Genomic DNA, 27,938 nt, shown 5'->3' with positions numbered 1-27,938 from the left:
GTTAAGGGAACACTTGGGACTCATTCTAGGGCAAGGTGGTTTATGTTATCTAGAGACTAAGGCTGTATTGGACCTTTGTGACTCCTGATCTTATGTGCTGAGTAAAACAGGTCAAAAAGCTTTCTTGGAATTAATGCTTGCTTAGACTAGAACAACTTTTAGGGAGAAATGGTCACCATCAACTCTCAAATCACCTCAAACAGACATTGGACTGGAGGCTTGCTGTTGTGTACTGTATGAAGAGCTATTCATCATGTCACTCTTCCATGGGGTAAATCCAACAGTAATAAGACATTTTAGCATAAACAGGCATTAAGAATAATAGAGCAAGAACTTCTGTGGCTTAGGTACTTCAACTAGAGCCTTTTGCCTGTAGCTGATGGACAGCTATCCAGCAGACACACACCTTCAGTTCTCTGCTAAGTCTTCTACTCTATTGACTAAAACAAGCACCATATAATATTAAAAAGAAAAAAAAACCCACAACCACAAACCAAACCAACAACCAAAACTACAACAACCCCAAACTCCCATAAAGAACCAACTATAAAGCTGGGAAAAATAACAATTAATAATTGTTGCAGTTTTAGGGAGTGGACAGAAGCTCTTTGCCCCTCTCCAAAGGAGTAAAAGAAAAGGCTCCACACAGGATGGAAAGAATTGCAAGCTTAAATGGAAGCACTATTCACAACTATATGCAACAGTACAAAACCAGCCAAAATACAGCAATTCATATTTAGCCTCAGCCCAGCTGTCTCCAGTCTGGATTTTACCAAGATCTCCCTAGGCCAGAACTTCCCAAACCTTAGAATCATAGAATCAGTAAGGTTGGAAGAGACCTCAAAGATCTTCAAGTCCAACCTGGCACCCAAGACCTCATGACTACTAAACCATGGCTCCAAGTGCCACAGCCAATCCCCTCTTGAACACCTCCAGGGATGGTGACTCCACCACCTCCCTGGGCAGCACATTCCAATGGCTAATAACTCTCTCAGTGAAGAACTTTCTCCTCACCTCAAACCTAAACTTCCCCTGGTGCAGCTTGAGACTGTGTCCCCAGACCAGGCTTCAAACCCACCCCCATACCGCTCTACCTGCCCCCGCCTCCTCCCATGTCTCTAGGCCCAAATGGTGACGAAGAAATTGGCTTTGCCCAGGCTGTCAGCAGGCTGCACAAGGTCAAAACCCTCCCCTGAAATACCAAACAAGAGAGAAAGTCTGGCTGGGAGAAGAGAGAGAGAGAGAGGAAAAGGCAGAATTGACTGCAGTCAGTTTATATAGAAGATAAAGATGCAATATTATGGGCTGGAATAACAACGTCCTGTGCCATTCCCCTTGGGATAGGCAGACTGTCCAGCCCTCTGGGAGGACCTCTCTATGGCTGGACAGCTGTTCCTTAAGCCACAACAATAAGCTAAGTTTATCAAATACCTTTTTCATAAAGAGGTCCAGATACTCAATATATTTGGGAGACAACCTAAATTCACATTAAGATTTTGATGTTTTTTTTCCCAAGATCATATCTAATTTACAAACAAACCAACAGCTACAGAAAAAGCAACAGATTACACTTTGCACTTAGAGCAGATATTTCAGTTCAATATTGTCCACATGGTTCATTCTTGAGAACTCTGAAAGTACTGAAGTTTTCCAGAACACCATGTAAAAGCCTTCCTCTTGCAAGACTTGAATTAAAATATAGTTATAGGTTGGCTTAACACCAACAGCCTATTTATACTTCCAATTTTGCTCCTGAAAAATAATTGTGAACCTAATTAACTCTTGGCAACAATATTGGCACTTAGAGGTCCACCATATTTGCAGGTGCAGTCATCATATACTTGGATATCTAAAGCCATTGTCTGTACTCTCAGGTATTTTTATGCCTCAGGTAATTTACCACCCCTAACAGGAGACTATTTTAATAAATGATGCTATTAAGAAGAAACCACTACATATATTCTACTGGTGTTCAACATTAACAGGATGGAACATTATTAGGACTAACTTGAAATTTCCATGGTTTGAGGAAAATTATTATCTGAATGTGCTTTTTGTGTTTTAATGCAGATGTTATTTTAAAAACTAGGGTAATTGCAGCCTGCTGTGTTACATGCATCTGGTTTGTATAAAACTTAATAGCACTCTTAATTAGGCTAATTTAGTCAGATTAATACCTCTGTGTGTGTCACTGCTCGCTGTGTGCTTGCCATGGGGCACTGAATTAATAGGAGCACACTGAGAAAATAGTAGTTTATAAATATTTTTGTCTGAGGTTTGTAATGCAGACTGGAAGATAAAAAAAAAAAAAAAGAAAAAGTAGTAAGTTTAATGAGAGTATCTACAAAAGGGAGTATTTTTAATTGAATACAGAATGGAAGCTGCTTTTCTGATTGTACTAGATGTAGCTGATGTCAGAAGACAGATGAAGGGGATCTGTCCAAATCCTAGAGTGTAAGGAGGTCAGGGTAATTGGAAAGACAAAAACAGAAAACAAAGAAACAAACAAATCACATCAGTGTCAGTGGAAGGAGGTCCAACCCCTGCTAAAGTCATCAGGACATTAGACTAGACTAGACTAGACCAGACCAGGTTGGAAGAGACCTTTGAGATCATCAAGTCCAACCTATCACCCAACACCATCTAATCAACTAAACCATGCAACCAAGCACCCCATCAAGTGAATGATAATTATATCTGCATTATATAGATATACTATACACAGTGGTGACATTGGAAGAGCAGGGTTAATGGTCAGACCTGATGATCTCAAGGGTTTTATCCAACCTGAATGATTCTATGATTTTTATTTATTTCTTAATTAATGCAGAAGCAAGAGCAGCTTGCAACCAAGAACAGGAGAACAAACAGCCTTACTTTCTTTTTAGAATAAAATAGAATTAACCAGGTTGGAGGAGACCTTTGAGATCATCGAGTCCAGCCTATCACCCAACACCATCTAATCAACTAAACCATGGCACCAAACACCCTATCAAGTCTCTTCCTAAACACCTCCACCACCTCCCGGGGCAGCACATTCCAACAGCCAATCTCTCTTTCTATGAAGAACTTCTTCCTAACATCCACCCTAAACTTCCCCTGGTGCAGCTTGAGACTGTGTCCTCTTGTTCTGGTGCTGATTGCCTGGGAGAAGAGACCAATCCCCACCTGGCTACAACTTCCCTTCAGGTAGTTGTAGAGAGCAATGAGGTCTCCCCTGAGCCTCCTCTTCTCCAGGCTAAGCAACCCCAGCTCCCTCAGCCTCTCCTCATGGGGCTTGTGTGCGAATGTCTCTGAGATGAGTGCCATTCTGTAAGCCTGAGACTCACAACAGAGAAGGCTTCTTTGTACCACACCTGAGAAAGAGATAATACTTCACCTAGGGAGACCCCTCTTAGCTTTACCTTAAGTGAGTGTTTGAAGATCTGTATAATTATCCCATACTAGATCTTAAAATGCTAGACAGGAAAGCTGTACCTGTCCAAGTAACCTTCCACCTGTGAAATGTTCAGCTTGCTCAGTGGGAACAGAAGCCCATCTTTTGTTTTCACAGAATCACAGAATGTTAGGGGTTGGAAAGGACCACAACAGATCATCCAAGTCCAACCCCGCTGCCAGAGCAGGATCACCTAGAGCGGATCAAACAGGAACACATCCAGGCAGGTTGTGAATATCTCCAGAGAGGGAGACTCCACAAACCCCCAGAGCAGCCTGTTCCAGTGCTCTGTCATTCTCACAGGGAAATTTTTTCCCCTCATATTTCCATTGAACTTCCTATGCCTCAACTTCCACCCAGTGCCCCTTGTGCTGTCATTGGGCATCACCAATCAGAGCAAGCACTCAGCCTGCACATATCTACAAGCACAAACAAGGTCACCCCCAGCCTCCTCCTCTCCAAGCTAAAGAGCCCTCAGTTCCCTCAGTCTCTCCTCATAAGGAAGATGATCCACTCCCTCCATTTTTGTGGCTCTGTGATGGACTCTCTGAAGCAGTTCACTGAGATCCTTCATGAACTGAAGGTCCCAGAACTGGACACAATATTCCAGATGCAGCCTCACTAGGGCACAGTAGAGTGGGAGGAGAACCTCTCTCAACCTACTAAACACTCTCCTTGTAATTCACCCCAGAATGGCATTGGCCTTCTTGGCAACAAGAGCGTGTTGCTGGCTCATGGTCAACCTTCTATCCACTAGGACTCCCAGGTCCTTTCACCCTTCACTGCTCTGCAGCATGTCAGTCCCTAACCTGTACTGATCCTTGGGGTTGTTCTTTCCCAGGTGCAAGACTCTACCCTTGCCCTTGTTTAGTTTTGTTAAGTTTCTCCTTGCCCAGCTCTCAGCCTAAGTCTCACTGAATGGCAGCACAACCCTCCAGTGTGTCAGTCACTCCTGCCAGTTTTTTTTCCATCAGGAAACTTGTTAACAGTGCACTCTGTGCCCTCACCCAGGTCATTGATGAATATATGGAATCGTACTGGTTCCAATACTGACCCCTGAGGGACTCCACTAGATACAGGCCTTCAAATAGACTCTGTTCCATTTACTACAACAGACTTCTTTCCTTCAACCAGTTCACAATCCACCTTGCTAATGAAGATTTCTTTTAATTTAAAGCAAACAAAACAGAATACATATAAAACCTGGAAAAACACATGTATTTTATACTTACTAATGTAAATTGTTGGAGAATGTCCTGTGTCCTTGAAGCTGAAGAGATATGAGTTAATGCAATCCAAAATAGGAACCAGAATCAGCAGTGGCACGATGCTTATCACATTCATTGCTGCAACTGGCAAGACAAATCCACTGAAGTGCAGGTTGGAATTCATGGTTTGGAGATAATATCCTGAGGGAATCTGTATTGATGAGTAAACCCCAATCCATTAGTATATAACCAGGCACCTTTCATGGGTAAGATTTTTACTGTATTTGGAAATCTCTCCAACTCTTTTCCTTCTGGCTAAGTCATAGCAAACCCAAGTATCTGCTGGCTAAAAGAAGAAAGCCTCTCAGATAATGACACTCTCATTCTCTGCCAGAACATAACATTCTTCTTCTGCTTCATTTGCTCCTGAATTTAATAAATGAGTTTACTTGATGATACCCAGTTAGAGCTATCAGCCAATACACTAAATGGTTCTGCCTAATCCTTTAGTCACTTCTTGTAGACAGTGTTTAACAGAGTAGAATTTCACTACAGCAAGATGCAGAGTTATGCTGAGCTTCTGAGTGTGTACTCAAGGTGGAAGCAATTTTTGCCAGAACATAGCTTTAAAAGCTACAGGGAATGAAGAGTTGGGCCACAGTCTTAGAACCAGCTTAATGTAACTGATAGGAGATATAGAGGACTTCCTTTAACTTTTGGGAATTGAAAAGAGGAAAAAAAGAATAATGAGATGAGGAAGCCACCAATGGCAGTCATCAAGGTGTGTAATTATGTAGATTTGTAACACTGTCCCTCACTTCAAAAGCAAGTAATTCATCCTACTTGTGTGAGGCCCTGCAGAAGATCTGTTGAGGTTATTAAACCCCACCCCCAAACACCCCCACAACAAAAAAAAAAAAACCCAACCAAAGAATCTAACCCACCAAAAAATCCCAAACAACAACCAAAAAACCCCTCCAAATCTCAAACCAATATCTTCTACCAACAGATTTTCAGTTTGCTTATTTTGAGAAATCTCCATTAACTAAGTATTGCAATTTCATGTGCAGCAGGAAATTATAATCCACTCCATGTTGCAGACTGATGGGAAAAAAAGAGGTAACTTGAGCAGTTCACAGAGTACAGTCACAACAGAGCTGGATGCAAAAGTGTTTCCTTAAGGGAAGTTGTAGACAGGCAGTGGTTGGACTCTTCTCCCAGGCAAGCAGCATCAGAACAAGAGAACACAGTCTCAGGCTGCACCAGGGGAGGTTTAGGCTGGAGGTTAGGAGGAAGTTTCACATAGAGAGAGTGATTGGACATTGGAATGTGCTGCCCAGGGAGGTGGTGGAGTCGCCATCACTGGAGGTGTTCAGGAGGAGACTTGATGGGGTGCTTGGTGGCTTGGTTTAGTTGATTAGGTTGGATGATAGGTTGGACACGATGATCTTGAAGGTCTCTTCCAACCTGGTCTATTCTATTCTATTCTATTCAGTTTCTGTTTTCAAAGATTTCTGGATTCCTGCAGCATTCTGCATGGCTGTTCAACATGACTAGTAATGCCAAATCCAGGTAGAATATTACTACTTTACAGCTGTCTGAGAATTAATATATAGTTAGTAACTGGGCTCATACAGAGTTTCTCATCAACAGTTGTAGTCGAGGCTACTCACTGGGTGTCTGTTCAGTGCTAAAGAATTACTCAAATGCTAGCTCTTAACAAAAATATTTTTCACCTACATTCCACCTCCAAGAGAATATATAAATTGTAAAAAGAGTGAATAAGTGGCAAGAGAACCACGAAAGATCAGAATTGAGCCAAATTTTCTTGGCTCCTTCTTTCCACCGCTTATTGCAAATCAGCACTGACTTATTAATAGGAATTAAAATATCATCAACATGAATCACAGGCACTGAAAGCTGTTAACTTAATAATATGGGGGAAAAAAATGCTATTCATCTTTAGGGAAAAAAAAAAAAAGATACTGATCTATGGTCTAGTCTACAAAAGAGTAATAAACTTATTGGAAATTCTGCCAAAAGAATAAAAGTCATCTCTTCTAGCAGTGCAAACACTTATCTTTCCTAGATATATACCTGGCTATTACAGCCTCAATTAATGGTATCTGGTTCATTTCCATCTAGTCATTAATGCACAGCCTCAGGCACATGTGTGCATTTGTTGTTTGGAGATTCAGGGTTGGTTTGTTTGCTTTGGTGCTTTTAAGGAGGGTGGAGGGATGGGGATGAAAGAGGAGAAAGAATGAGGCAGATGGATGGGAATGTAGGGTGATCAAAGAGCATCTGGAAGGGCATGGGGCAGCATTTTGGGTGACATTTATGCAGACAGGGTGTGCAGACAGGGAGAGGTCGCTCCCAGCTCAACAGGTCAGACAGCCACAGGATCACAGGATGTCAGGGGTTGGAAGGGACCTCCAGCGATCATCAAGTCCAACCCCCCTGCCAGAGCAGGACCATAGAATTTAGAATAGGTCACACAGGAATGCATTCAGACAGGTCTTGAAAGTCTCCCAAGAAGGAGACTCCATAACCTCTCTGGGCAGCCTGTTCCAGGGCTCTGTGACCCTCACAGTGAAGAAGTTCCTCCTCATATTAAAGTGGAACCTCCTGTGCTGCAGTTTACATCCATTGCCCCTTGTCCTATATTGAGGCAGAATGGTGAGTACTCAACACCAAGCAGGGGCTGGAGCTCTGACAGGGTGGTGTGCACCACCACCCCAGTGAGGACCAATGCCTTCACCCAGATGGAGCTGCTGAAGGTAGAAAGAGCTGTGCAGACCTTGAGCTGTGTGTGGTGCCTCGACCCTTCTGGCTGGAGATGGGAGGCAAACTTGCCTGCAGCAGGTGCACTCAGGTGGAGGACACCCTGCAGCAGGTGGATGAGCCACAGAAGACAGTCAAAAGGCTGCATAGTATCAGGGAGGCAGCAATGGATATAGACAGCTGGATTCAAATGCCATCTGAACTGAACCCACAGCCTATGGCGAAACAGTCCCAAACCACCACACCCAGAAATAAGGAAAGCCAACGATGGTGGGGAATGGCAAATTGCAAGGGCTAGAACAAGCAAGAGGAAGGAAGCTCCATCAAAGCTTGAGGTGAGCCTGTAGAACTGATTCATGGCTCTACAGACTGAGGAGGACAAGAAGCCACATCTGGTAGGTCCACAGACCTAAGCAAGACAGCCAGACCAGCTTCCTGTCATATAACTACTGCAGCCACCAAGCAAATGTGACAGGTGATAGTAGTGGGTGAGTCTCCGCTGAGAGGCACAGAAGCACCCATTTGCCATCCTGACCCACAAGCTAGACAGGTGTGCTGCTTACTGGGGCCTTGCATCAGGGCCATAACAGAGATTTTTCCAGACCCTGTACATCTCACTGACTATTATCCATTGCCACTGTTTCACATGGGCAGCAACACAGCAGTAAGCAATCTAAAGAACATCAAGAAGGACAACAAGGCACTGGGAGTGCCAGGTTGAATGAGGTATTGAGCAGCCTGGTCTAGTGGAAGGTATCCTTGCCCATGGCAGGAGGATTGGAATGAGATGACCTTTAAGGGCCCTTCCAACCCAAAACATTCTGTGATAGCAAGAAGGAATAAAGGAGTATACAATACATATTTGCAGGAATTTCCTTAAGCAGCATTTTAAAAGCAGTAAGTAAATATGAATTGATGAGCCTGCTCAGAAATTTGGGGGTTTTTTCAGTTGCCAAAGGGTAAGCTACCTCAAACTTCTGCTTAGCCAGGATCATCCAGACAGAAATGCATCTGAAGGAATCATGTCAGCTTAAGCAGCTTCTTGTCACATTTGCATTTATATAGCATACACATACTCAGAAGTGGGAAGAGCTACACAGGCTGATAGAGTGGCTGTGAAAGGATTGCTTCTTTCCACAAATGGAAACCCACCCGTTTCCAGTGTAGGCCCAGCAGCCCCATAATCCTGACAAAACAGAAGGAGAAATATGCAGCCAAAAGAGAAAATAAAGATTTTCTACCTCTCCAGAGAAATAAGTGAACTTTTAAGAAATTGGAATAAGAATTCTGAGGCTGAGTCTATGACAAATGCAATATGAGAGCATGAGGAGCACAGGACTCTAGAACTATAGCTTCCATCAGGAAGGGTTCAGAAAGATAAGTAGCAAGCAGTCACATAAGCTCTTTAATGAGTCTTGAGCAGGTCAGTTTTTCTTGTTTGATGAGATGAGGGGACAGAGTAAGGTATATTCTCAGGTAATTAAAACTATCTCCAAGGTTGCTTTGCTAGCAAAGCAAGAGTTAAAAGCCTCCTACACCTAGAGACATAGTAGTAAACACGTCACAGTAGGTCTCAACATTTTTCTTTCACAGCTTGTGGTGGGTTGAAATTCCTCCCCCCAACCAGCTCAGTTGGAAGCAAATGAAAGCTGTATTTGCAAGCAAAACTACAATCTACAGCGAAATGCAATGAATATGTACAGAATATACAGGATTTACAATAACTACAGGTATTTGCAATTAATAAACAGCACAAGGACCCCCCTGGTCAAGGACCAGGGGAAGCTACCAGCTTCTCCCTCTCTGCCCCCCACCCCCTTGTACAAAAGGGAGAAGAGACAGAAGCAGAGAAGTTAATACCAGAACAACACAGCCAAGGTCAAGCAGAAGCAAGTTAGTATCCCTCCCAGAGCGAAGAAGTGAGAAGAGAGAGAAATTGTTTGGGGACAACTAGTTTTAGTCCCTTATCTCTTCCAATGGGATTGGTTAGAATTATCTTTATTTTTCTTTTTTAAACCCAATAGAGATTTATTTACTCCTTTTCTGTTCAAGATCTGTGAAAAAAGTTTAAAGGCATAGCCTAAAACTAGTACACAGCATAATCTACTGAAATGATGTGAAAGAAGGCCTCAGGTGATCCATTAAGGCAGGCAGGGGAAATGTCAAAAATTGTCTATTTTAGTCTTTTTTTTTTTTTTCCCCAGTAAGAAAGAAGATTTACCCAACAGCTTCCATTCCAAATGAAAGGAGACAGGCATGACTATGGTCAGATAAACCAGGACACAGCCTGTACTCACCTGCATAACACATGTCCTGTATAGAATCTGGAAAGCGAACAAGGGGAAGAGCTTGGCAAGCAACTTTGTGCTTTCCACCTGAGTCTCACTGTAGTGCCCACCATGGTTTTCCTTGGCATGATCTAGCCAGTTTGCTGTGCCTCTGCTAAAGTAGCGGTGCCGCACGCAGCTCGTTTTCAGGGCAGCTGCAATTACCCCAAAAGTCGTCAGCAGGGAGCTCTCTGTGAACAGAGACATTAGACATCGGTGTGTTTTCACTTGCTGCCCAAACAAAACACTTTGGGAGGGAAGAAGACAACCTGATAGATTCACCTTTTTGGGGAAAGGGAAGGCAATAACTCTCTACAACTCCCTGAAGGGAGGTTGTAGCCAGGAGCGGGTTGGTCTCTTCTCCCAGGCAACCAGCACCAGAACAAGAGGACACAGTCTCAAGCTGTGCCAGGGGACGTTTAGGCTGGAGGTGAGGAGAAAGTTCTTCACAGAAAGAGTAATTGGCCATTGGAATGTGCTGCCCAGGGAGGTGGTGGAATTATCATCCCTGGTGGTGTTCAAGAGGGGATTGCACGAGGCACTTAAAGCCATGGTTTAGTTGTCAAGAGGTGTTGGGTGATAGGCTGGACTTGATGATTTCTGAGGTATTTTCCAACCTTACTGATTCTATGATTCTATGTGTAGTAGTCTGGATTTGTTCCAAAACATTCTTTTTTTTTTTTTTTTTTTTGGAAGACAGTTCACAACCTACAGTCCAGTCCAACACCCACAGGGAAAAGTGCCTTTTGCTACTAGGAATTTAACACATCATAGAATCAACCAGGTTGGAAAAGACCTCCAAGATCATCAAGTCCAACCTATCATCCAACATCATCTAATCAACTAGACCATGGCACTAAGTGTCTCATACAGTCTTTTCTTAAATACCTCCAGGGATGGTGACTCCACCACCTCCCTGGGCAGCACATTCCAATGGGCAACCTCTCTTTCTGTGAAAACCTTCTAAACTTCCTCCTGCACAGCTTGAGACTGTGACCTTCTGTTCCGGTGCTGGTTGCCTGGGAGAAGAGATTGGTCTCTCCAACCCCCTCCTGGCTACAACCTCCCTTCAGGGAGTCGTAAACAGCAAGAAAGTCTCCCCTGAGCCTCCTCTTCTCCAGGCTAAACAACCCCAGCTCCCTCAGCCTCTCCTCACAGGGCTGTGCTCCACACCCCTCCCCAGCTTTGTTGCCCTTCTCTGGACAAGTTCAAGCAACTTAACATCTTTCTTGAACTGAGGTGCCCAGAACTGGACACAGTACTCAAGGTGTGGTTGAGCAGGTAAAGTACTACTTTGCTTTGCTTTTGCTTCCTATTGATTGAATGAGGTAAGTTTGCAATTCAGCACAGTATTCAAATATTGCATATCTGCCGAAGTCCATCAGTAAGGGAAGGGTAGAAGTGGAGTGAGAAGGGAACTCAAATGAGGCCTCATAAGAGAATGTTCACGGATGTATTTCCACCTGCTGCAGCAGTGAAGTTTCCAGTCTAACATTTGGTATATTAAAACTTCCTGAATGTTACTGGGTGCAGGAATTCATAGAATCAATAAGGTTGGAAAAGACCTCAGAGATCATCAAGTCCAACCTGTCACCCAACACCTCAAGGCTACTAAACCATGACTTCAAGTGCCATGTCCAATCCCTTTTTGAACACCTCCAGGGACAGTGACTCCACCACCTCCCTGGGCAGCACATTCCAATGGCAAACAACTCTCTCTGTGAAGAACTTTCTCCTGACCTCCAGCCTAAACTTCCCCTGGCACAGTTTGATAAATTGGTTCTCAGTTTCAGAGGAAATGGAAGTAAAACACAGACAAAACTGTTAGGTTCAGGCCTGGGAATGCAGGCTTGTCGGGTGTGAAGAGAAAGAGTTAACAGCACTCGAGCTTGAGGCTCTGATAATGGGGCCACAGAATTCATGTGTCTGATAGGAGGTCAGATCTCTCAATCCAAGACTCCAAGGGGTTGGTCTGTTCTCCCAGGCTATCAGCACCAGAACAAGAGCACACAGTCTCAAGCTGCATCAGGGAAAGTTTATGTTGGAGGTGAGGAGAAAGAGTTGCTGGCCATTGGATTTGGCACTTGAAGCCATGGTTTAGTTAGCCATGAGGTGTTGGGTGCCAGGTTGGACTTGATGATCTCTGAGGTCTTTTCCAACCTTATTGATTCTATGATAAGGATTCATTTACCTTTGGTCAGTTGCCATCTGTGCACATAAGGCTTTCAGAAAAACAGAAAAGTGCTGTGTGTTGAATCACTGCAATAACTTCTGTATCTAGAAGTATTTTCCAAAACCTGAAGTAACTGCAGAGGGAAAACATCTCCCTACTATCTCTGGTGTGGAAATTATGTTCTAGAAATATCCATTCACTAGAATAGAACAGAACCAGGAAGCACTTGCTCTAGAATAATAAGGAAGGGCATTTTATTAGCTAATATAAAACTATTTGGCTGTTTGGCATTAACCTGTAGACTGTTAGCACTATTGAATAAAATCTGAAACAGCATATCAGAGCTTGCTAACACAGAGAGTTGGCACAGCTTTGTTGTTCTGTATGACTGTACTAGTCAATCATTCTTGCCATTCATTGCAAGTGATGCTGGAGATTATTACCTAGACTACTTCAAGACCAAATCTGAAGGCTAGCAAAAATCTGCAGAATTCCAGAGTGACTGAGAGAACTGGGCTTGTTTAGGCCTGAGAAGAGAAGGCCTGAGAGAAGGGGATCTTGACAATGTCTATAAATATTTGAGGGGTGGGTGTCAAGATGAAGATGCCAGGCTCTTTTTGGTGGTACCCAGTGATAGGACAAGGAGCAATGGGTATGAGCTAGAGCACAGGAGTTTCCACCTCAACATTAGGAGACACCTCTTTATGGTGAGGGTGAGAGAACACTGGAACAGACTGCCCAGGGAGGTTGTGGGGGTTCCTCTGGAGACTTTCAAAACCCATCTGGATGCGTTCCTCTGCAGCTTGTCCTCAGTGATCCTGCTTTTGCAGGGGGTGTGGACTGGAATCACTGGAGGTCCCTTCTAACCCCTAACATTCTGTGTGACTTGACTAAGAAATTTACCAGCAAACAAGTGGAACTTGGGAGCCTTGTCAAAGCAGTTATTTTCAGAAGTATAAAAAGAGGTAGCAGAAAATCAAGTAGAAGTTTGACGAATTGGTGGTGTTACTGCTCCACAAGAGCTTGAAAACAGCCAGTGCTGAAATCAGAAGATGCATGGAGTACTCCACGACAAGACCTGAGGCAGCTCAGCAATGAAGCTACATGGCTGTGCCCTGGTTTATCTGACCATAGTCATGGCTATGGAAGACGTTGGGTAAATCTTTCTTACTGAAAAAAAGAAAAAAGACTAAAATAGACAAATTGTGGCATTTCCCCTGCCTTCCCTAATGGATCACCTGAGGCCTCCTTTAACATCATTTCAGTCAGCTACCTAGGAAACATTATTTTGTATGAGGCAAACCAGACAAATACATTATTTAGCTATGTTTCTCAGCATGGGATGCTACCAGATTATAAAATCTAGTAAACTAGAAGATAAAGGTGCTGGAAGTCATAGCTCCAAAAGCAACTTGAATGATACAGAGATCTAGTTGATATGAAGAGGATTTTGCCAATGATGATATTAGAATAAATATCTCATTCCTTCTTTGGAAGAAAAAATGTAAACCCCCCAAGTAAAATATTAGTGAATTCTTCAGACCAGCAGTCTTGAATAAAAGGACTTGGAGGTGCTGGTGGGTGAGAAGCTTAAGATGAGCCGCCAGTGTGCACTTGCAGCCCAGAAAGTCAATCACATCCTGGGCTGCATCAAGAGAAGCACAGCCAGAAGGGCACAGGAGGCGATTCTTCCCCTCTTCTCCACTCTGGTGACACCCCACCTGGAATACTGCATCTGGAGCCTCTATTACAGGAAGGATCTGGACATGCTGGAACATGTCCAGAGAAGGGCCAGGAGGATGAGCAGAGGGCTGGAGCTCCTCTCCTATGAAGACAGACTAAGAGGGTGGGGGCTGTTCAGTCTGGAGAAGAGAAGGCTTTGAGGAGACCCAATTGTGGCTTTCCAGTATCTGAAGTGGGCTACAAGAAAGCTGGGGAGGGACTTTTTAGGGTGTCAGATAATGATAGGACGAGGCGGAATGGAACAGAAACTAGGAATGGGTAGATTCAGATTGGATGTTAGGAAGAAGTTCTTCCCCATGAGGGTGGTGAGACACTGGCACAGGCTGCCCACGGAGGTGGTGGAAGCCTCATCCCTGGAGGTTTTTAAGGCCAGGCTGGATGTGGCTCTGGGCAACCTGATCTAGTGGAAAGTGTCTCTGCCCATGACAAGGGGATTGGAACTGGATGATCCTTGAGGTCCTTTCCAACCATAACAATTCTATGATTCTATGTTTAAAAGCATAAATGGTTTTATGAGTGTGCACTGTATAGATCAACATAATTCACTGTATACTGGTATTCCTAATGTTCTCTTAAAAAACCAAAGGTATAGCTATTAAATTACAACTTTGATAAAGCAATTTGCCTTCTCCTTTACACTGCAGGTCTTGGCTCTAACTATACCTTGGGCCTTGGCTCTAATGTTCTGCTACTTTGACCTTGATCTAATAATGAATATCTATGCTGCTTAACTACAATAAAAAGCCTACATTGCACCCTAGATAGTAGATACTTTTCCCCCCCACCTCTCATCTCTGGTCACCTGCCAGTCCTCAAAATTATAGCAGCAGGAAGAAATGCAAATGAAGTCCATACTTGACAGTTAAACATAATTGAATGCATGATCCATATTTGAGGAATAACCTTAGGATAAAAAAAAAAAAAGGCAGCACATATAAAAATCATTTAAGGTCACTTTTAGATTTGAATTACAGTTGCAAAGCATTTCCAATTTCATCATCTCATCAGATGACACAAAGTACATTATCTTGTATTTTGACTGGAGGAGACACAAACTTTTGCAGATTTTGGTGAAGTGATTGGCATTCTGCAAAGACTTGGGAAAACACATGAGGAAGGAAACAATGCTCAGAGGGAACACTTGATTAAATTAATAACAACTAACAAAATTCTACTACTTTGGTTGATGGCCAAAATAGAAGTAATCTCCACATTTATGTTATTCCACTTAGTAGAATTCACCTGGTTAGATCACAGTATCACAGTATCACTAAGGTTGGAAGAGACCTCAAAGATCATCGAGTCCAGCCTGTCACCTCAGACCTCATGACCAGACCATGGCACCAAGTGCCACGTCCAATCCCCTCTTGAACACCTCCAGGGACGGTGACTTCACCACCTCCCTGGGCAGCACATTCCAATGGCCAATTACACTTTCTGTGAAGAACTTTCTCCTCACCTCCAGCCTAAAGCCCCTGGTGCAGCTTGAGACTGTGTCCTCTTGTTCTGGTGCTGGTTACCTGGGAGAAGAGACCAGCCCCCTCCTGGCTACAACCTCCCTTCAGGTAGTTGTAGAGAGCAATGAGATCTCCCCTGAGCCTCCTCTTCTCCAGGCTAAACAATCCCAGCTCCCTCAGCCTCTCCTCACAGGGCTGTGCTCAAGGCCTCTCCCCAGCCTTGTTGCTCTTCTCTGGACATGTTCAAGTGTCTCAATGTCCTTCTTGAACTGAGGGGCCCAGACCTTGATACAGGACTCAAGGTGTGGCATAACCAACGCAGAGTACAGGGGCACAATGACTTCCCTGCTCCTGCTGGCCACACTATTCCTAATGATAGTACAGTTCAGGGGTGGATAATAAAGAATTATTATTTTTTTTAACCTTCTCTGGTTGTAAAACCTGTAGTAAGCTCCAGAGAGTCAGACAAGGACCATTCTCTTCCTGAAGAAGCCAGCTAATTCAAAGTAGCTGCATTTTAGAATGAGGGTTCTGGGTCACCTCAGAGGGGATGCATTTCTTTGGCTCTGTTTCATAGAATCATAGAATTGTTAGTGTTGGAAGAGACCTCAAGGATCATCCAGTTCCAACCACCCTGCTGTGGGCAGGGACACCTCACACTACATCAGGTTGCTCAGAGCCACATCCAGCCTGGCCATAAAAACCTCCAGGGATGAGGCTTCTACCACCTCCCTGGGCAACCTGTTTCAGTCTCTCACCACCCTCATGGGGAAGAATTTGTTTTGAATAAACCTTTCTAGTGACATCTTCACTATAATATTCCCAGGCACTTGGTTCATGTATTCATTCCCTCACTGCTAATACATTTCTGTTTTGATTATAACAAAAACACTGACGTTTCTTGCAGTTTATAGGTTCTATTGGAAAGAGAAAAGCAAGGTTTGAGCATTTATAGCCTTATGCAAGTCACTCACATTTCTGTGCTTGGGCAATGGAGAGGGGTAGCAGCCAGCAGAGGCTTTTGTAGAGCTCAGGTACTAAGTGGTGAGGCCACAGAAGCATAAGGACTTCTTCAGTTTTAAAAATATCTGCATAGCCTGGCCAGGAATTATTTAGAGCCTTTCAGTATTTCTAATTATTTTCAAAGGTGTAAATCCACATAAAAATGTTACATAAGCAAGCACAGCGAAATAACAATAAGCATGAGATCATAGAATCATAGTATCAGTCAGGGTTGGAAGGGACCACAAGGATCATCTAGTTCCAACCCCACTGCCATGGGCAGGGACACCTCACACTAGATCAGTCTGGCCAGAGCGATGAAGGCAATTATAAACCCACTTTGCTACTAGTGTGCATTCCTGTTTAGCTGGCTAACCACACTGCTTGCCTGCCAAGGTACAAGCTCACATGAAGCAAGGGTGCACAGTTAAAGGAGAAAACACAGATGTGCTTAGTGCCTTAGCATAGGCACAAACTCTGCTTCAACTGACCAAAACACACTGGGCATAGGTTGAACCAGACATGACAAAATACAGCCCACCAGCAGCAAGCATACTACACTTCTTTCTGCACAGGCAAAGGCTTTGACACATCACAGAATCACTGAATGTTAGGGGCTGGAAGGGACCTCGAGAGATCATCCAGTCCAATCCTCCTGTCAGAGCAGAGTCACCTATACTTGATCACACAGGAACTCATCCAGGCAGGTCTTGAGTATCTCCAGAGAGGAAGACTCCACAACCCCCCTGGGCAGCCTGTTCCAGTGTTCTGTCACCCTCACAGAGAAAAAAATTCTTCCTCCTGTTTCCATGCCTTGAGAAGACAGAAAATGTACATAAGTTTACCATAAGACTGCATTCTACCTTTTCAACCTATCCAGAGTCTCCAGCCAGGTCTGTCATTACAGAGGATGGATGTCAGCTCTTGCACACAGATGCTGTAGAGCTACACTCCAAGTCATCTCCAACCAACCAGAGCAGTGTTGCAGAAAAAACTTGTTTAGTTATGCAGGTGGATCTTTTCTGTGAAAATAATCCCTAAAGATGGTTCCTAAGATACAGTTTCCTCTTACCTGTTTTAGGTCTGTAAATCATTTCATCCCGCACCATGTGAATTGTGATCATTGCCATCAGCATGGACACAAAGGGGATAAGAATACCAAGGTTCCTGGCCACAGACTGCTGGATGTAAGAGATGCTGACAAAGACAACTGCTGAATTTAAGTTAACCAGCCAATAAAACCTGGCAAACACAGACAAGAAAGAGAAAAGTGGAGAAGTTGAATAATATAAGGCCTGTAAAGAAGATTAAAACATAAAAGGCATAGTGTAAGCATGGACAGCATCAATACAGCACACATTGGCACAGCAATGAACACTAAATAAGACTTGGATGTTTCAGCTCCAAGAAGTGTATGATTAAAGTAACTGTACTAAGGCAGTGAGTCAAATAAATTATCACTCTAGTACTGGAAATATTCTTGTGGATCAGACTAATTCATTACAGCAACATTTACCATTTGCACATTTAATATCAGATACCATAAGTTTTGTCTATGCAATATCACCAAATCACATACTTGAAGCTTAAGAGAGAAATGTCTTCATGCTACCATCCCTTGCTCAAGAAATAATAGAATTTGGTTTTTCATAGAATCATACAGAATACAGAATTAACCAGGTTGGAAAAGACCTTCGAGATCATCAAGTCCAATCTATCACCCAACACCATCGGATCAACTAAACCATGGCACCAAGTGCCTCATCCAGTCTCCTCCTAAACACCTCTAGTGATGGTGACTCCACCACGTCCCTGGGCAGCACATTCCAATGGCCAATCACTTTTTCTGTGAAGAACTTCTTCCTAACATTCAGCCTAAACCTCCCCTGGCACAGCTTGAGACTGTGTCCTCTTGTTCTGGTGCTGGTTGCCTGGGAGCAGAGACCAACTCCCACTGGGCTACAACCTCCCTTCAGGTGGTTGTAGACAGCAAGAAGGTCTCCCTTGAGCCTCCTCTTCTTCAGGCTAAGCAACCCCAGCTCCCTCAGACGCTCCTCTCAGGGCTGAGCTCTAAACCCCTCACCAGCCTTGTTGCCCTTCTCTGGACATGTTCAAGCAACTCAACATCTTCCTTGAACCGAGGAAAGGATGCCTTTTCCATTAGCTGCAAGGTTCATCCCAAATTTTTGTTGGCTTCTGGAAATATCACGCTGAGGAGATCCCCAACATAACACACTCTGAGAGAGCTTTTGGCAGTAGAAGTGCATCCCAAGTAGGTGCTGAGCCCCTCCTGTGCACAGAAGATATTCAGATGGAAATCACACACTCTTGGAAGCAGATGGCACATCAGTAGTGATAGGCTATCCACAGTTTGGAACTCCCAACAATAGCACAATAAACATGTGTTAAAGAATCATAAGGATAGCCAAAAACAACCCACAAAAATAAGGTATGCCAAAATAATGGATTTCCCTGAGAGGATGCAAAAGCATAAGTATTTATTTTCTTTATCCTAGCAATTGAGTTTACACCTGGCAGAGTTAGCAGTACACTGTCATCACACTTTTCCCCTTGGATTCTGACTCCTGCCTAACAGACGAGATGATGAGTTCTAAAATTCAGCTTTTTCTCACCCTGCTAAGGGATGGGAGGTGACCCCAGGCCTGTGCAGCAGTAGGCAGGGGAACATTCTCACACAGCTTGCTTCACAGAACCTGTGGCAAGTGGGAAAAGGGTACTCTGATATACCACCAGGGTAAAGTCAGTGCTGAGGACTCTCTAGCTTAGAGGAGACTGAGAGCTGACCTCATCAAGGTTTATAAATGTGTAAAGGTGAGTCCTGAGAGGCTGGAGCCAGGCTCTGCTGGGTGATGCCCAATGGCAGCACTAGGGGCAGTGGGTGGAAGTTGAGGCATAAGAAGTTCCATGGAAACATGAGGAAAATTTTTTTCCTTGTGAGGGTGACAGAGCACTGGACCAGGCTGCCCAGGGGGGTTGTGGAGTCTCCCTCTCTGGAGATATTCAAAACCCAGCTGGAAGCATTCCTTTGTGATCTACTCTTGGTGATCCTGCTCTGGCAGGGAAGTTGGACTGGGTGATCTTTTGAGGTCCCTTCCAGCCCCTGAAATTCTGTGATTCTGTGAATTAGTTAAATACATCAAACCAAGTATCACGTCAAACTCCGTAGGCAACATCTCCTTCTTGGAGCTTTGACCCTCCGAGGTCTCCTCACAATGAGAGCCAAATGCCAGCTCAGGAGGTTCATTTCAGGAATGTGTCCAGATGCAAACCTAAATGCTGCTGTGACATGCCTGTAACAGCTTAATCATCTTCTTATAACATTATACAGAAATGTAACGGCATGTTATGGAGTTCTCTGGAAAGACAAGGGGGATGAAAACAACCACCCAAAGGAGCAGAAAAACATTTTTAGATGGCAAAGTAAATTTTTATCCAGGGTAATAATAGAAACTGATCAGGAGTATATGGAAAGAAAATTTGAGAAGAAGAGAGAGAACAAGATAAATGCTGCAGGTCCCATGTTCTTTGCATCTTATTACAGTAGATCACAACACTGATAGCTCTCACCCCTAGTCTGGATTGTGCCCTTTGCTCACATTCTCTGCTCCCATAGACACAATTCACTTTTCCTGCTGCAAAACCAGTATGAGTCCATCACCTTAACATTAGAATACTAGAAGCCTTTAGGGAAACAGTTCAGCAGAATCCAAGCACCTTTTGCACCTAGTGTTGGTATCTCTTAAGGGGGCCTACAAGAAAGCTGGGGAGGGACTTTTTAGGGTGTCAGGTAATGACAGGACTAGGGGGAGTGGAACAAAAATACAAATGGGTAGATTCAGGTTGGATGTTAGGAAGAACTTCCCCATGTGGGTGGTGAGACACTGGTACAGGCTGCCCAGGGAGGTGGTAGAAGCCTCATTGCTGGAGGTTTTTAAGGCCAGGCTGGATGTGGCTGTGGGCAACCTGATGTAGTGTGAGGTATCCCTATCCATGGCAGGGGGATTGGAACTGGATGATCCTTGAGGTCCCATCCAACTCTGACAATTCTGTGATTCTATTTAAAAGGTCAGAGCCATAGTTCACACCAGAGTTTAGAGCTATGCCATAAATACACAAGCCAATCTTCCTCATGGATTGAGTTAGACAACAGGTAATTACAAGGGCTTTTAATCCAACCTTGAACCCAATAATTGAGATTGTTTAAATAGAATTTGTCTACAACTACATTCTCCAACTCACCAAGAATATGCAGCCATCTCACTCTACCTTATTTTAACATTCATTCCTGTGGCAAATACCAAGAGAAAACAGCCTGCTACGGAAAAAAAAGTGATTATATTCTGGGAAGCTAATGAGATTAAGAATGCTAAGAATGAATGCCCCATTTTTTACATCTTAGATTGCACTCAGTCTCTCCTTGGATGCTGCTGCAAAATTATTACTTTTTTTAAACTGCACATATGCCTTTCTTGATAGTTCCAAAGTTCCAAGAGCTGACCCATTTGAATTCCCCCAAGGACCTTTTTATTCATATTTTATCTCCTTTTGTAATCAACACTGAGAAATGTCACTTTGATTAAACACAATTCTGAATGGCTAAGACCACAGTACAATAAATTCTCCAGAGCTATCTTTCAGAACGACCGATTGCTCTCCAGTCTTAATCCCCCAGAGTCTTATTTAATCAAAATGATGTTGCTAATTAAGGATTAAAACTCAGAATAGAGCAAAAAGGGAAGGATTTTCAAAAATTATTATTATTTTTTTTTTAATCTTCTCTCCTCTGGGCAGGTCAAGGAGGCAGAAGCTGCCCTAAGAAACTAAACAGTTCCATCCACCTTTGGTAAACCTGCCTTATTCACTCAAGTTTGGATTTCATTCGAAACTCTTTGATATTAACATAATTGGAGGGAAAAAAAGAACGGCCAAGAAAGCCATCTCCAAAAGAGAGGAGATGTGATTCACCAAGATCTTCATTGATTCTTCAGCATTTCATTGTCAATATGCTAATGTGCTCAGTTTTTATTTTAGTAACTGTGCATGTATAAGGAAAGGAGAGCTCAGCTCTGGGGAGGCCACACCTTGAGTATTGTGTCCAGTTTGGGGCACCTCAATACAAGAGAGATGTGGAGGTGCTGGAGCCAGGGAAGAGGAGGGCAACAAAGCTGGGGAAGGGTCTGGAGAATAATTCTTATGGAGAGTGACTGAAGGAGCAGGGGATGGTTAGTCTGAAAAAGAGGAGGCTGAGGGGAGACCTCATTGCTCTCTACAACTACCTGAAAAGAGTTTGTGGAGAGGCTGCTGCTGTTCTCTTCTCACAGGTAATTAGTGATAGGATAAGAGGGAATGGCTCAAGCTGCAACTGGGTAGGTGTAGACTGGACCTTAGGAAGAATATTTTCACGGAAAGAGTGGTCAGGCATTGGAATGTGCCACCCAGGGAGGTGGCTGAGACACCAACCCTGGATGTGTTTAAAGGTCATCTGGATGTGGTGCTTGGGGCTATGGTTTAGGGGTGAACCTTGTAGAGTAGGGTTCTTTGTTGGACTTGGTGACCCTGAGGGTCTGTTCCAACCTGAATGTTTCTGTGTGATTCTGTGTGAAAAAGGGGCAGTTCAGGACTTATTTACATAGAATACATAGAATAAACCAGGTTGGAAGAGACCTTCAAGATCATCACGTCCCTTGCCTTGAAGCAGGAATTGCAACTACTTCGATCCTCACTCCACAGTTTTTCCAGGACGTGCAGATGATATCTATAGCACACTGTATAGTGCTACAGATGTGGTAAATCAAGGCAAACGTGTCATCAGAAATGACCTCTCTGACACACTGGGTTAATGTATAGATATATAAAAAATTTAAATACAATGTAATAACCATTATAGAAGCAAATTTCCCTCAGTTTTCTTAAAAAGTGTAAAATACTCCAACTGTAACACAAATGTCAAGTGGTTTATGTCCAAACTTCTCAGCAACAGATCTGAAACGATTCTGTACACCCCTACCACTGACCTTAGCAGGTAGAGACTACTAGCAATCCTTAGTTGCAGCAAATCACCAGGCTCTACTGCTAAAAAAGAATTGCTCCAATGTAAATTCTAACATAGAACTGAAGTTTGCCGTTGTTAGTTAAGGAGTAACAGAAAAATATCCCAAAGGGAGAGCCACGTTAAAGGTAGAAAACCATATGAAATATGCTCTTCTAACAGCAATTAGATTCTCAAGTCTTGGAGCATTTGAGCAAATCAGTTCACCCTAATCCTAACTGAAGATTTCTCTAGGAGGACAAAACAGGTGATCACTTACCAGTCCTAACAAAAGGAAAAGAAGAACAAAAAAAAAAAGGGAAAGGTTTTAACAGAAATTATAGTAAAGTCTTTCAAAACTTAAATGTTTTGCAGTTAAAAAGAAACCACCCACCACAATAAAACAAAAAACCTCCAACCCCCCAGCATTAAACATTTGTAGAATCTGCCTTGCAAGTCAGGAGTGAATTTCAAGGCAATTCTCTCTCATCCCCACCAGATATTTAGTTGACGTGAAGTTACCAACCAGTTGAAAAAAGAAAGAAGTTCCTTTGGTCTGCAGTCCTCAAGGTGGTAGGCACTTAGTGGGCAAACTATAGCTCTTATGCCTCCTATTCCCAGACTAGCTGTGAGTAGTGCAAAATAGAATACTAGTTTCTGCTCCCTTTTGGTTAATGTGTGAAGAATATGACGTCTGTCAAAGTAAACATCTTCAAAGGGGAAAGCCACAACAGGCAGTAGTGCTGTGCCTGGAATTGGAAAGAAAATTGTTATGGGTAATGGATCAACATTGGACTGATGAATAAGACATTTCAAAGCAGTTATGTTGAAAAGACAGATCAAAAATCACAGATACATGAGAGAGGAAGGCAAAGAGAGAGGGGGGGAGTCTTAATTTTGTAGACAGGCAGAGTCTTTCTGCATGCCAATATAGGCAGCAGTGTGCCCAGGTGGCCAAGAAGGCCAATGGCATCCTGGCCTGGATCAGGAACAGTGTGGCCAGCAGGAGCAGGGAGGTCACTCTGACCCTGTACTCAGCACTGGTTAGGCCACACCTTGAGACCTGTGTCCAGTTCTGGGCTCCTCAGTTTGGGAAAGATGTTGAGTTGCTGGAAAGTGTCCAGAGAAGGACAACAAAGCTGGGGAGGGGTTTGGAGCACAGCCCTATGAGGAGAGGCTGAGGGAGCTGGGGTTGCTTAGCCTGGAGAAGAGGAGGCTCAAGGGAGACCTTCTTGCTGTCTACAACCACCTGAAGGGAGGTTGTAGCCAGGTGGGGGCTGGTCTCTTCTCCCAGGCACCCAGCACCAGAACAAGAGGACACAGTCTCAAGCTGTGCCAGGGGAGGTTTAGGCTAGATGTTAGGTAAAAGTTCTTCATAGAAAGAGTAATTGGCCATTGGAATGTGCTGCCCAGGGAGGTGGTGGAGTCACCATCACTGCAGGTGTTTAGGAAGCAACTGGATGGGGTGCTTGGTGCCATGGTTTAGTTGATTAGATGGTGTTGGATGATAAGTTGGACTCCATCTCAAAGGTCTCTTCCAACCTGACTAAATCCATATATATTAAGACAACACCACTAAGGGCCTCTGAGAAAGAAGCCTTCCTGAAGTGCTTATAAGAATTCATGTTCTTCCATCAACTATAGAGCTCACTCTGGAAACGTAGCTCCTCTCACTGGCCTTTCTCCATTGCCTGCTTATTGAGAGTAGTAGCTCTCCATTTGCCAGAGTGTACCAGTTAAAACATTTAACATCACCTGAAGAACCACTTATCAACCAAAAAAAACCCCCAACCCCATTGTGGAGTGTAGCCTATTTTGAATCTTCTGGAAACCCCAGAGCTGTAATGGGAATCATAAGTTAACAAATACATTCCAAAAAGTTTTGTGGAAATTTCCCCCCCCCCCCTTTTTTTTTCTTTAGCTTCAAGGAAAATAGATGATTTTCAGAAACTTGATGTACAGCACTGCCCTAAATTGCATTTAGCACCTGCAGTATGCAAGGCAAGTCTCTCAGATTTAATTTGCTATAGATTCTCCAAAATGCAACTGGAGACTGAGTTCAAAACATAATTGAAGTATCAACAACACCAACATCAGCCATGACTAAGAACAATTGTGCATCAAATCCTAGCATGTCAGGAATGTTTAATGATCTGTGCTCCAGCCCTCTGATCATCCTTGTGGCTCTGTCCAGAGAAGGGCCACGAGGATGATCAGAGGGCTGGAGCACCTCTCCTATGAGGACAGACTGAAGGAGTTGGGGCTGTTCAGTCTGGAGAAGAGAAGGCTCCCTGATGACCTAATTGTGGCCTTCCAGTATCTGAAGGGGGCCTACAAGAAGGCTGGGGAAGGACTGCTAAGGATCTCAGGCAGTGACAGGACTAGGGGGAATGGAATGAAGCTGGAGGTGGGGAGAAAGTCCTTCACCATGAGAGTGGTGAAGCCCTGGAATGGATTGCCCAAGGTGGTGGTTGGGGCACCGTCCCTGGAGGCGTTTAAGCCCAGGCTGGATGAGGCCAGCCTGATCTATTGTGGGGTATCCCTGCCCATGGCAGGGAAGTTAGAACTAGATAATCCTTGTGGTTCCTTCCAACCCTGACTGATTCTATGATACTATGATCTCCTAAACCCCAAAAGTTCTGGTTAAACCAATACCCCAAACCACCAAGTTCTATTTGTGTTACCAGTCTTACACTTTAAGATAGTCATTGCAAGGACAAACCAGAAGCCCAAGGGGGAAACAATGGAGTGTAATAGCAATCATTTTTCCAGGCTGCTTGTGCAATGGTTTTGCAATCAGCTCAAGAACATCTCAGGAATGTTTTCCTTACTTTGTTGCATGTCTAAATAAAGCCACAGTTGTCTATTGCAGAAATCAGACCTGCCTGTGCTCAACAACTGGGCCAAGTAAAAGGTAACTATCAGCTTAGTTTTAGGCTGGCAAAATAATTACCAGCTGTGAGATGCCATAGAACATCATGCCTGGGTTGAATTGTGCTTTTATGGGAAAGCCCTCCAGAATAACATACAGGGAAGATTCAGAATGTCCTAATAAAAAGCAAGCTCTCAATACATGTATTAGAATGAAGCCTCTCTACTTAAGGCAAGGTTTGTTTATACTGGTATGTGCTTAAATAACTCTCTCCCTCTTGTCTAAATACAAGTCATACACCTTCACATACAGTAATGTCTTACTACCAACCACTGGGAAACTCAGAATTAACCAGGTTGGAAAAGACGTTCCAGATCCCCGAGTCCAACCTATCACCCAACACCAGCTAAACAACTAAACCATGGCACCAAGTGACTCATCCAGTCTTACTCTAAACACTTCCAGGGACGGTGACTCCACCACCTCCCTGGGCAGCCCATTCCAATGGGCAATCTCTCTTTCTGTGAAGAACTTTCCAAACTCTCTCAAACTATCTTTCTATCTAAAGCCTCACATTTGCACCACACACTAGTAACATTAGATGCTTTTAAAAGGACTAAATTTAAGAGCTGAGCATCCATCTGTATTCTGAGTAGCTAAGCCACTTTAGAAGTCAAGTTTCAGCATCAACTAACCACAATATACACAGGCAAATGCTTCTTAGTCTTGTTCTGGCACTGCCTCACAAAAATAATGCAGTGTAGAGGAGAAACTAACAGCTGTTAGAGAAGGTAGGCAAGAGAAACACAGAATGTTACAGGTTAGAAGGGACTTCCAGAGATTACCAAGCCCAACCCCCCTGCCAAAAGCAGGATCACCCAGGGTAGATTGCACAGAAATGCATCCAGGAGGTTTTTGAGAGTCTCCAGAGGGGACTCCACAGTCTCCCATGGCAGCCTGCTCCAGTGGTCCATCATCCTCACTTTAAAGAAGTTTCTCCCCACTTTGAGGTGAAATCTTGTACATTCATGTTTGTATCCATTGGTCCTTGTCTCATTATTGAACACCACTGAAAAGAGCTTGTCCCCCTCCACTTGACACCCACCCCTCAGGTATTGGTAGACATCAATCACATCCCCTCTCAGCCTTCTCTTCTCAAGACTAAGCAGCCCCAGATCTCTCAGCCTCTCCTCACAAGGGAAGGACCAGGAAAGCTGTTAGATCTCAAATACAATGCCCAGCAAGGCATTTCTACAACAGAATTACTAAACCAGGGAGTAGTGACCAGGGTGAACCTACCCAGGATGTGAAGAAACATGCAGATGCACACAAGCTTGATCCTCCCAACAAGGCATTCAGCAAGCCAGCCAACCAATACTGGTGTCAGCATGGAGGTGCCCACAAAGCACATATTGACAATAGCTGCCTGGTAGTTTCGATATCCAAGCTTGACAGTGCAGAAGAGGATCATGTTGCAGACGATGCCAAAAAAGGTGAATCTCTCACACAGCTCCACCAGCAGCACACAAATAGCCTCTCGCAGCTTCTTCTCAGACTGAGACACGTTTCCAGTGCGCTTGTTTCTCCCTGGTAACAGTCCTTGCTCCTTGTCAGCCATGTGGTTCAGAAGCTGCTTCGCTTGCATATCTCTTCTGTCCACATCAGGCATGCTTGACTTTTTTTTTGGAGTACTGCTGAGTAGAGCAGCTTAAGTTACAGGTACACTTGTGTTCTCCTCCTCTGCAATTAGCAAACTGTTAAGACTTTCACTTTGAATTCCACACTTCACTACTACAATTTCTCAGGGCACCTGTCACTTTTGTGACATTACAGATAGGATCAAAGAGGATTAAAAAAAAATAAGGTAAGACAAAAAAAAAAATCTTGAAAAATATCAAAGGGCTGTATTGCCATTTCAGCTTCTGAATTTAGCACCACTAAGGAACTCAATCAGTTCATTTAATTAGTCCATTTGGGGCAAACAGGAGTTTGCCCCAGAAATATATTACCTAAAATATTACGTGACTCTACTACTGCATGTGCAACTCCATCTGTGTCTTAAAGAGAAAGGTTTAAATATACACAAAAGTTAACATTTTCAGCAGAAGTCAAATAATAGATCAAGAAAATAATTTAGTTAAAATAATCTGATACTTTAATTAGGAAAATAATCTGATACTTTAATTAGGCAACAAGGGAGAAATAGGATTCTATGATTCTCTGTGCTAATGAATACAAATAGCAAACAACGATGAAGAGAAGAATAGATGTATTTTTTTAAGGTTAAGAATATCTAATCATTACATTTCTTGATAGTTTTGGTTGCAATTCAAATAAAGGGAGTTATAAAAATAAGTAATGCTACTACTTTTAAGTCAGAGAAGTGAATTTTAAAAGAAAGTAAGTTGAATGTATTAGCAAAGAAAAAAAAAAGCAATCTAAACCAGATCTGTTTCTCTAGCCAGATATTGCACCATACATATGATCATCATAAGGGGCAGAGGCATGGATGATGGTGTGTTCTCTCACATCAACCAAAAGCAGTCACAAGCTTGAAAGGACATTAGGAAGAGCCAAACTTACAGAGCTTTATAATGGTTCTGCAACCTTATCCACAGAGAAGTTTGCTCATTTCCCCAGTCAGTTTCTCCATTTAGTGGCGCTCATTAAGATCACTAACACCTGTTTGAAATACTCCCAGCTAAGCATGAGAAGCATACTGCATTTATGTTGTGCACAAAAAATGAGGTCTGCTTCTCTAAGCAGAGCTCATAGCATCTCTGATGGCATTTTTTGAGACAGTCTTTGCTGTTTGTTTCCATCTGTCCATATAACTACTCAAATTCTACCTCTTCAGATCTGTTCAGTGCATGACAACTCCTACACC

At 43.4% G+C, this 27,938-nt stretch overlaps 1 protein-coding gene across 1 annotated transcript in view; it reads right to left on the bottom strand.

The window, feature by feature from the left end:
• SLC15A5 (solute carrier family 15 member 5) overlaps positions 1–26,720 on the bottom strand; it is a 50,247-nt gene extending 23,527 nt beyond the window's left edge. Inside the window, exons 1-5 of the mRNA XM_009902810.2 lie at positions 26,351–26,720; positions 22,706–22,928; positions 17,203–17,372; positions 9,726–9,946; positions 4,669–4,855 (exon numbers count right to left, since the gene is read on the bottom strand). Coding sequence (XP_009901112.1) covers positions 4,669–4,855; positions 9,726–9,946; positions 17,203–17,372; positions 22,706–22,928; positions 26,351–26,720 — 1,171 coding nt within the window. The remainder of the gene's footprint in view (positions 1–4,668; positions 4,856–9,725; positions 9,947–17,202; positions 17,373–22,705; positions 22,929–26,350) is intronic.
• Between the last annotated feature and the right edge of the window lie 1,218 nt (positions 26,721–27,938).

The sequence above is a fragment of the Dryobates pubescens genome, chromosome 15 (assembly GCF_014839835.1).
Source record: "Dryobates pubescens isolate bDryPub1 chromosome 15, bDryPub1.pri, whole genome shotgun sequence".
In the NCBI taxonomy this organism is placed as follows: Eukaryota; Metazoa; Chordata; class Aves; order Piciformes; family Picidae; genus Dryobates; species Dryobates pubescens.
The sequence above is the reverse complement of the archived record's forward strand: the minus strand, read 5'-3'. Positions and strand labels throughout refer to the sequence as shown.